General features: G+C 32.2%; 1 protein-coding gene across 3 annotated transcripts; it reads left to right on the top strand.

Moving 5' to 3' along the window:
* The first annotated feature begins 4224 nt into the window (after window positions 1-4224).
* Window positions 4225-10604, top strand: LOC126699149 (RPM1-interacting protein 4). Of its 3 annotated transcripts, XM_050396796.1 has the most exons (5): window positions 4225-4519; window positions 7795-7889; window positions 8917-9492; window positions 9966-10154; window positions 10266-10604. In XM_050396796.1, exons 2-5 carry the CDS (start codon window positions 7878-7880, stop codon window positions 10293-10295), a joined length of 807 nt encoding a protein of 268 aa, XP_050252753.1. In that variant the 5' UTR covers window positions 4225-4519; window positions 7795-7877; the 3' UTR covers window positions 10296-10604. The 3 variants fall into 3 exon arrangements, with proteins under 3 accessions (XP_050252753.1, XP_050252754.1, XP_050252755.1); XM_050396797.1 differs by lacking the exon at window positions 7795-7889 and having other exon boundaries at window positions 4230-4519; XM_050396798.1 differs by lacking the exons at window positions 4225-4519; window positions 7795-7889 and adding an exon at window positions 4736-4777.
* Window positions 10605-10880: the final 276 nt, after the last annotated feature.

Below are 10880 nucleotides of genomic sequence, written 5' to 3'. Positions count from 1 at the left end.
CATCCAAACTCCAACAACCAACAAACCGTCTCTCTCTGTTTATTAATTGGTACCATAAAAGATATCATAAATACCATGATTTTTCTTGCTTTTACTTCATTAACTATAACAATAAATAAATAAATATTAGTTTAGTTTTATGGTCCGTTTGAATTAAAAGAAAGAGAAGAGAGAGAATAGAATTGGTCTAAAATTAATATATTTTCAGCTAATTTTACTTTATTTCTCTCTATTTTCCCTTCTTCTTAATCTATATAGGCCCTTACGGTTTACGTGATTAGGATGTGAGTGCTTGTCTTAGCTACCACGTCATGGTTTAACTGCACTTGCATTAATCAAAGTGTAGTATGATGGGTAAATTTTGGATATTCAACTTCAAAATCACTCCTATCAATTTGTGTAAAATAAAATGTGAGCTACAGTAATCGCGTAAATATGCACAATTACTATTCACTTGCAAATTTATTTTTTAATACTTCTTTACTCATATACATAAGAAAAAGACTTGATTCAAAAGAGTAATAAAAAAATTTGATAAAGAGATAATATTTTAATAAAATGTAGTGTAAAATATATAATTTGATATAAGTGTTTTTAAAAAGTGGTTACATAAAATTTAAAAAAAAAAAATTTCTTATGTTAAACTATGTAGGAATTCTTTCACGAGCTGATGCGAGTACTCTTCTCTCTAAATGCAACACCTAGGAAGTGTAGGAATCATAAATGATTCTTTAGTTTATTTTATGGTTAGATTAGATATTATAAATCTAAATATATATTAAGTGTAACATAAAGGGTGAGATTGGAAACCGTTTATTTGTGGTAGCTTATTTGCATAGTATTAGTTAAATAAAGTATTTTTTGGTAACTTTTATATTAAATGTGTGACAAAAAGCTAAAAGTTAATTTATTACTAAAAGGTTAAAAGTTAAATTATTTGCACAAAAAAAAAAAAAAAAAAAAAACTGAGACAAAAGGTAATTACAAAAAAAAATCAAATAAGTTAGAGCCCAGCACACCTCGAGTTTTCGTTATACAAAAAGTTTTTAGCTTCTTTCTTTTACTTTTTGTCGCATCTTCTTTTTTAATAAAAAATGTAACAAAACTATTTTTTTTTTTTTTGTTTTTTTTTATTTAACTTTTAGTTTTGTTGTTGTTTTATATCTAACATAAAAGTTACTAAAATTATATATATATATATATATTTTTTTTTTTTGGTCTCGTATTTAATAAGTAAGCTAGCAAAAAACCTATGGAATACCAAACAGACACTTATAAAATTTTAAATAATGTAATAGAGTTTATATTGTTATATTAGAAATAAAATATGTCATTTCAAGTGAAATAGAGAGGATTATGTTCCACCAAATGCATGTCCCTGCCTCTCTTTTTCCCTTATAAAGTAACTAAATTGTTTAAAATGAAAAAGGAAAAAAAAAATGCCTAAAGTGAACTTTTCTCTTAAATTTTGGAGTTATTTTCATTTTGATCATGAGTTATTTTCATTTTGATCATTTACATTTCAAAATAGTTACTTTAGCCATTCATCTTACGCCTTACTGTCCATTTCCGTTCATAATTTAACCCTTAATGCTCTTTGTGGGGGCCAGATAGTTAGAAGGTACTGTTAAAACTGTATATATTGGTCCTATGGCCCAGTCCGAGGGTATTTGCTTGTTCGAGGATGGTCAAATAATGTTACTATGAGAATGGTAGAAAAGGAAGAGACAAGGATTGTACATGATAGTTCAAATGATATCCGAGGAGAAAAGTCATGTCGAAAATGTGGATCCGAGATCAGTAGAAATGTCCTATTGTTCCGAACATCCTTCCAGGTTGCATCATGGTTAGAAGTTAGACATTGGATAGGAGATGAGTAAAGGAAGGCAACAAATATCTTCAAAAGTTGTTACCTCCACATTAAATGCATCCCAGCTAACTCTCTGGCCGCATTAATGTGGAGGTGATACCTGAATAGTGGTAAAGCAGCTATAGTTGAAGGTTTTGGGAGGTGTTGGATGGGACAAGAAGAAGTTCCTGGAATCTAATTTGCATATGTATGGTGGGGATGATGCCAAAAGTTATAGTATATAGCATAGAAAGGTGGCCTGAAAGGTGAGAGAGAGAAATCACTGTAATGAACCTTTTAACTCTTGTAACCTTGATCATCAACTGGACATTATAACAGAGCTCCTCGGACTGTGTCGAAGATAAACTTTTCTTACCTTACTTGTATTTGATTTTCTTAAATAAACAACTATTACTGTCTTTCCTATTCACTAGAACTAGTTTTTTCATTCACGCTTTACAAATTCATTGTTTGGGCTCATTGGGCTAAAACTCAATCCTATATTGGGTCAAATCCAAATTCAATTCTTACACTCTTCATGATTAATTATTTTATTAAATACTATTTCTACAATGTTGTGTAATGCAGAAATTTCATCATTGTAGACAAAAAATAATACTATTATGGATGCTCAAATCACAAATGAAAATAGATAACAGAACTAATATGAAAACATGGTCAAAGATGTAGGGAAAAAAAAAAAAAAAAAAAAAAAAAAAAAAAAAAGCCTAAAGTGCACTTTAATATGGGAAAAAAAAGGGTATATTAGTAAGATACAAAAGTGTGATAGACTGATAGGTGACTTTAATTGCAAATGTATATTATGTTATGCTACTAAAACCAAAATTAGATGTTTACCAAAAAACAAAAAAAAAAAAATACATTTTTAAGACTTTTGTAATTCAATTAGTACTTTTTATTGTTTTCAATGAAATAGCTAAGATTCAAATTCGCCATCCTTCATTAAAAAAAAAAAAATAGATTATGATTAAAATCTTTCCAGTTCATTAAAAAAGAAAGAAAGATTACAATTAAACCTAGTTCTTTCCTCAACAAGTAAGCATATCTTTGCATTAATTCCTACTCAATATATAAGATTTATTATAGTTACTTTAAATTGGGTTTTTAAAGACCCAAAACTTGAAAAGGTGTGCTTCAGAGTCACTGCATTGCATGGAAGACACCAACCCAGCTAAGCCATCTTCTCAATTTACTACTATTAAATGGAAAAAGAAAGTCCAACCACCAAAAAGGCCAAGGGTGACTCACCCAAAATGGAAAATTAAAAAAAGAAAAGAAAAAAAGAAATAGGAACCTAAACTTATAATTGCCATATTCAATTCTGGTTTCTTCCGCGTCAGTCTCAGCGTGTCATTGCATTAGTCAACTTTTAAATTCCTCTAGATTCAGTAAAACCCTTTCTTGCAAAAGCAATTCACGTTTAAAAATATGAATTGAAATAATAGCAGAAATACTTTCTTTTTTACTTAGAGCCCAAATATAATTATTGTTTAAATTTTTTTTAAGAATACTAAATATTTTAATATACATACAAAAAATGAAAATGTTTTAAAGAAACTGACAATGATATATATCTAAAATGACCTAACTCTTGAATACACAACACAAATTTTAAATATCTTTAACTTACACTCATTTTTCGATGTAAGAGTAATTCATTATTTTTTTTTGAAAATACTAAGTATTTTAATTCACACACGAACTTTTGGTGTTGGGTTCATTTGGGTACTTCGCAAATGTTCTGTAATTTATTTAAATTCTAGTATTTATTACTAGAAGATGTAATTTGCTATAAATTTAATATTAAATGTGTGATAAAAATCTAAAGATTAATTTAGTATTAAAAATATTAAAACTAAAATTTTAAGTAAAAAGATTTGAAATAAAAAGCTTTGCATTTTTTCAAATGCTCTAAGCTTATTGGTTCTTAAAATTTCAATGAACACTTTTATTCCTTTTATCTTTTGATTTTTGAAGTTTCAAACGATTATTATTAGCCTATAATTTTTTTTTTTTTTTTTATTGGAAGCCTATAAAATTTAATAAACAAGGACTGTTAATTTCTCATTATCTCTTAAACGTGTTTTTATTTTAAAAATTTCAAGTGAATATTATTGATTTTATGTTCAAAAATGAGTTCAATTGGCTCATTCCTCACTTTTCATTAGTTCTATAGTCTTGTCTTTTCACCGATAAATATGACTCAAAAATTTTTAGTATAATATTAAAAAAAAAAATAGGTACGGAGGGATGAGGTGGAGGGAGAGTCTGAGAGAGACGTTTGAAACTGGGAAGAAAGAGAGAGTTTTAACAGAGAGAGAGAGTGAAAATCAATAAACAGCCATAAGAGGAGAATGGTCAAACATGACCGGTGGCGCCGGTCAATGGTTGATAAACCTCTCTACAAAACACAACTCTCTCTCTCTCTCTCTCTCTATCTGTCTCTCTGCCTTTCTGTCTCTCTTTCTCTCCTTAAAAGGGTCCTGTGTGAACTTTCAGAAGCCAAAACAAAGAGCAAGAAGGAAAAAAAAATTTACTTTTTGATTGGTTTGTCTGAGTTTTTTGTGGTGGGTTTGAGCCCAAGAGTTGGAATTTCTTGAAGAATTGTGCCTTTTCCTTTCCAAGTTTGGTGGATAGAGAGCAATGGCAGTAAGTTTTTGGTCTTTTGCCTTTTAAAGTAATTCTATTTTTGTTTTGAATGCATTAGTTTGAGAGAACTCAGGGAAAGAAAAGAAATTTGAAGATTGAGTCTTTTTCCTTAAAGGGTTCTGTGTGAACATCTTGAAGGAAAAAAGAAAAGAAAAGAAAGGATTTTTGATTGGTTTGTGTGAGTTTTTTGTGGTGGGTGTTGGATTCTTAAAGATTTTTGCCTTTTCCATTCCAAGTTTGGTGGATAGAGCAATGGCAGTAAAGTTTAGCCTTTTGCTTTTTTTGGGTCATTGTGTTTTTGTTTTGAATGTATTAGTTTCTGCTTGATTGATGAGAGAATTGAATCTTTTTGCATTGTGTTCTCTTAGGCATAGACTACTTAGTTGAATGGAGCTTTTATGTGTTTTCTACAGAGTCTGATAAGTTTTCAAAATTGTAAATTTGTCATCTGTTCTTATCCTCTGTCAAACTAGCCACCCAATAGGCTATATGTACTTCTGTTCTTTGCTTTTTTTTTTTTTTTTTTTTTTTGTTGTTGTTGTTGTTGATATTGTGTGGAAATGGATTTTGTGTGATTGTTTTATTAGATTTTCAAAGGGTAGACTCCTTTGTATTTGTGCTGTTTTGTTTTGGTTAGCAACGCTGGGACTTGTATAATTTTGTTATTATTGTAGTATTAACAAAATTGGGGATTCTATTGATCTGGGTTTGTTTTGTTTATGGATTTTTGGTTTCAAATTTTTTGGAAAATACGGATCAAGGAAATAATCAATCACTGTTGCTTTCTCAAATCTTTCTTCAATTTAAGCTATAGTTATGTTAATAAAAGGTTAAAAGTTCAAATTCTTTTAGTCTTTCATAACAAAAGAAAAGAAGAACTTACTCTTGCTTGAATGATGAATGTGTGTGGATTAAGCTAAAAATAGAAAAACACATCTGGCAGTTTGGGTGTTTTGAGTTTTGCTGTATTGCTTGATGTGCTTGCTTAATTGATTTTGTAGGTTTAAGTAAGCAGCTATGCAGTTAAGCAGGCTTATTGATTTATTTGGATTTGTTATATTAATAATATAAGTTGACATGTAACAGTTTTTACTGTTTCGTTCTTGGAAATTGAAGCTCAGGTTGAGTCATTATGGGATTTGCGTTGCATTTGGTTTACAATGTGGGTCTCCAAATGTGTTTACAATGTAGGATGTTTTTGTTTGAGGTTTTTATAGAATGATCTTATTTCTAAGAGTTATGGTGAAATATAGAAAAAATTTCCTTCTTCCTAATTAGTTGGTCATAGGAAGTTATGTACCCTGTACTCTACTATGTTTTCTACTAACCTGCAGTCTCAACTGTGGTCATTGTCCCATGCTACTGCGGCAAACCACTCCCACTCCCACTCCCTTTTCATTAGGAACTTCCTTTCTGGTACTAAAATTGATTGGTTTCTTAGCAATGCTATCTGACTTGAGTATCATGGAACTGAAATATGGAATTCTTGCCCTGTGCTCATTCTATATTCACTCCCTTGGAGGCGAAGGACTCAATTTAGATTTTTATTGGAAATATAGGGTTATAAATGCAAATTTTGGTGAAGATCTGTAACCAATCGGTAAAGCTTGAGAAAGCTTAGTCAATTGCTTTACATATATTTCTGTAAACAATGGAGAGGAAAAAGTGTCCCTCAAAATGTCAAGATATCTATTTTGTGGCTGAAGTTACTGTATCTGCTAGCCTCCATCTAGAATAACCTCCTAACCTGGACTTGGACTTGACAAAATGATGCAGCCAAGTATACCATTATATTTTTAGGGAAGTCTCTTCATGCAAAGCTTTTGTTCTTCCATAATGGATGCAAAGGTCTATGGCCTTGACACCCTTTCCTATTGTAATCAAGAACCCTTTCAGCTCACCCTCTATTTGTTTTTTCGTTTTGGATGAACCACCCTTTATTTGTTTTTAATTATTCTTTATCTCATTTAATGGTTTCTTTTTAACTAAATGAAAAATAAGGTACCATTTGTTGGTTATTAACTTCTTGTCGTCCACACATAGAAAAAATAAATCACAAAAGAATAGGTTGGAGAGATTGATTCCTTATCTCACCCTTGACACATTGCTTGTGTGTAGGGCACTTGCCAGCATTCCAAGGTCCAGCCTCTAAAAAAGAAGAAATAAAATCACAAAATACTAATGATTTAAAATTTTAAAATTTAATATTGTAATTGTGTATTTCATACAGACTGCAAACGTACTATGTTAATCTAATCTTTTGAAGCCAATTTTAAGCATCATACTGATTGCCTGGGCTATTAATTATGTGATGGATGATGGATAACTTATTGCTATCTAGTGCCTTGTTCGTTATATAGTTGTTCCTTCTATATTATGATTTAATTTTGAGTAGCATATTTGTTTTACTCTTTTGATACTGTTTAGTTTAAAGTTACAAGGTTGACTGCAAAATCCTCTATGAGATATTTGCACATGCAAAGAAATAAAAAGATTGGAGCCATCTGGTTTAATTCTGTGCCAATAAAGAGTATGTCTAACATTAAGGTTGAAGAACATCGAGCTTGAATCTTGATACTTGTGAATTATTTAATAACAATTTGTCTGATTGGTGTATTTCTTCTTGGCTCAGAGATGATTAAATTTGTTGTCAAGTTTGTTTACTTTACAGAACTTAATAGTTATCGAGTTGGTATGACTTCTCATATAGTCATCTAGCTAGTCTTTTTGCCCTGGTTTAACTCAATGGGCAGTCAAAATATCCAATCATTTGAGTTGGTATGACTTCTCAAACGTGGTGTGTTGAAAGGATCTCGATGCATAACTACAAGAAGTTGAGGTCATAGTGATATAAAGAGTGATGAGGGACAACTTTTTACGGAAGAAGCGATAACTATGTCTCTTTGTTCATGATCGTTCTTTTTTGTCTGTATGAGATTCTTTTAACATGACACTTAAAAATTTGTAAATACTCTCTTGGTGTGTTGATGGCACGACTTCAGGTAGACTTAAAGCACATTGTTTGAAGGTCAATTTGTATTCCTTTGTATCTGTTCCTTTTTGCCCAATTTAAGACGTCACAGATATGTGGAATAATCTTATTTTTTACAATTTTTATTGTTAGGGGCTAGGATCCAGTCATTGTAAGTTGAAGTCATCTAAATATGTTTTTTACATGCATAAGGACGTTAGACATGCATAAAACTTGTCTACAACTCTATGGCATAATGCAATTTGGTTTTGTTTGCTCATTATTTTAGCAATGTAATTTGCAGGTCTAATGCATCTTTCAATCTACCATATGTGCACCCACTGTCCATTAAAGAATAAATGTAGTATTTAATACAGTCCCTTCTCAATGTTGAATGAGGTAATCTAGTGTTTGTTGCTGCATAAGTGGACTGGTTCTCATTTTGTAATTGAGATTTTTTTTATAGATATTAAGTGATCAACAAGATGGCTCTTTTCTACAAGCAGAACATTATAATGAATCAAATGTCTTATATTGCTCATAAGTGTAGAACTATTGTTATACTGTTTTTTCCAATGTTGTCATAGTGAAATGGTAGGAGCATCATTTCAGAGAGGTTTTTATGTTTGTGCGTATTGACACTTCAACAACTATTGGGTTTGAGACTTCTCAGACACTTCTTTCACACAAATTTAAAAAGAAAGAAGAAGATGATAGTTGAAAATGAGCTGCACACCTGAAACATGGTCTGAACACACTCTAAACATTAATTAACCAACTTTAATAATGGTTTTTTTTTTTTGTTTTTTTTATTGGATTTTGTTTTATATCTTTTATTTATCATTTCTTTATTTTCAGTATTGGATATCAAATAATTTAAACATAAATTGTAACTTAAGAATTGATTAAAATAGAGTTGTGTACATATCACATACCATGATATCATATGTATTAAAAAAAAAAAAAAGACATTTATTTGCTCCTTTATCTTGGCCATTTTAGTCCCTAGTTTTTAGGATTTTTCCATGTCTTAGTGTGTTTTTGTTCATGTCCATTTGTGTGCTTCATAACCCAGAGATTCAGAGTTAAATACCCATCTGTATGTGTTTTGTCGTCACGACGTGATTTATGGTTTTGGCCATGCCCACTCATTTTGCTCTTCTTCTTTTTTGGGTTGGGGGTGGGTGGGGAATTGGTAGATTATGTCTTGTCCCAGTTCCTGGTTTCTTTTGCTTGCTTGGCTGCAATGACTTACCAATCCCTTTCCCCTCTTATAAAATTGGGAGGACAAAGATCAATATCATCCTTTTCTGCCTAATGAATGTGATAATGGTTGATGAAAAGGAATGTGTAGATAGATAAAATAATGGGATTGGCTTATAGATGATGCACTGGTAGATATAACAAGCTCTTTTCAATGTGGCAGCAACGTTCACATGTACCAAAGTTTGGCAATTGGGAAAGTGAAGAGAATGTTCCTTACACAGCCTTTTTTGATAAGGCTCGCAAGGGTCGAACTTCTGGGGGCAAGATGATAAATCCAAATGACCCTCAAGAGAATCCTGATATACTTAATTATAATTCAGCATCAACTCAAGGTCCTACTTCCAGAGGCCGAGCCGAACCAGCGGAACCTATAAGACAGGGAGCAGGAATATCATCACATGAACGGGGCACAAGTAGGGAAGATGGTGACCTCAGGCAGTTCACTGAATCTCCAGCCCATAATGACAATTTGGGGACCAGAGCTACCAACGAGTCTGCTTATCAACGCCATGGAGGGCGTGGAGTTGGACCTGGTGAAGCCAATAGAAGAGCTTCAAGGCCTAGTACTGGATCTGAGCACAGTATTGAACGTTCACCACTCCATCGCCAGGCAAGGGCTTCGGCAAGAGATAGTGGGGTCAATTCACCCTCTTGGGAAGGAAAGGCTTCATATGATAGCACTCATGGAACTCCTGGAAGATCCCGAATGAAACCAGTGACTCGTGGCGATGAAACAGTGAACTTTCTTCCTCTCCTATTATTTACAGCCAAAAGTAGCATAAACTTGAAATGTGTGTTTGAGCATTTTTATGTGACTAGCTGAAAGAAAAGAAAGAAAGGAATGATAGATCATGAAGTAGATTTCTAGAGTAGTTTAGTTTCATTTTTCTCAGAAAATAAGTTAAAATGCTTAAACTTAGCTTACCTCTTAAATTATCTTATACTGTTCTTTCTTTATCTAGAGGATAACTCTTTCTTTAAAACTTAAACATTTGTTTTGACACGGGAATCATTATAGTTTTACCATTTGCATTTTGAAACAACCAATTATGTATGGCCTTTTCCCAAATTCTACAGGTACATGATTCCTATTCTGACACAGACTGGAAATTTTAGCTTCATACAATCTTTTTTTTTTTTTTTTACTCTTTCCTAGATATATTCAGTCTTTTGTTAGAACTTATTCCTATTTGGGTTCTTGTCTGGCAGCCTGAAAAAGGTGCTGCTGTTCCAAAATTTGGTGAGTGGGATGAGAATAACCCTGCATCAGCTGATGGTTTTACTCATATTTTTAACAAAGTGCGGGAGGAGAGGCAGAGTGGGGTAGGAAGTGCACCAGGGCCTAATGGGACACCTTACACCAACACGCGGAGGCAAGATGCTAAAGACAGTGTTAAGGTTGTTATCACTCATCAACTCCTGCTTTTTGTAAATGGTGTATGTTCTTGTGCATTTTGGTTTTCACGGAGCTGATCTTTTGCTTTTCTATTTTCTTGCTCAATGTTCCAGAGTTGCTGCTTTCCATGGGGCAGAAAGTGATTTGTCTTCAAATTTGTGGATAAATATGAGGTGTGTGGACCTGTAAATACCTTTAAAATGCTCTCTCCAAGCTGAGTTTCTTCTTTGCAGTGCAATTATATTCACTAAGTGCGCTACTTGTATTAATAAACATGTATTTCTGATGGAAAAGCATGCCGTCTTGCTGCTCTTTTTTTCACCCTTAGCTTCTTTAAGGTGTACTATTTATGTTCAGTCTTTCTGTTTTATTTGGATGGGGGAAAAAAAACGGATACACATTCTTTTATTATATTGCTCATATATTGAAGTGATCATTAAACCTGTTCTTAATTTGATGATCTTTTGTAAAATCTTGTTAACGTACTTTAAAACCAATCTCCTATGACCTGCTTTTAAATTGAAGTTTTGCTAAGAATGTCAGTTCTAGTGTTTCCTACTTGACCTATTTATCATGTTACTAGACCGAAAGCAACCCTTATTTTCTCGTGCAAAATGTCCACAATTTATCATTTTGATGGAATTTTATAGGGATGGCATCAGCTAGTTGTCTTATTATTTAGTTGCAGGTTGGCATTTCTCCAGCCAATTACAAATTTTTTTTTTTTC

The sequence above is a fragment of the Quercus robur genome, chromosome 9 (assembly GCF_932294415.1).
Source record: "Quercus robur chromosome 9, dhQueRobu3.1, whole genome shotgun sequence".
Classification (NCBI taxonomy): domain Eukaryota; kingdom Viridiplantae; phylum Streptophyta; class Magnoliopsida; order Fagales; family Fagaceae; genus Quercus; species Quercus robur.
Note: the sequence above shows the minus strand (reverse complement) of the source record. Positions and strands in the feature narration are given on the sequence as shown.

What these genes read in the sequence shown, in the direction of transcription:
- LOC126699149 (XM_050396796.1), top strand. An exon ending in TGACTCGTGGCGATGAAACA is followed by an intron (nt 9,493 to 9,965) that starts GTGAACTTTCTT and finishes CTTGTCTGGCAG; the next exon opens with CCTGAAAAAGGTGCTGCTGT. An exon ending in ATGCTAAAGACAGTGTTAAG is followed by an intron (nt 10,155 to 10,265) that starts GTTGTTATCACT and finishes TCAATGTTCCAG; the next exon opens with AGTTGCTGCTTTCCATGGGG.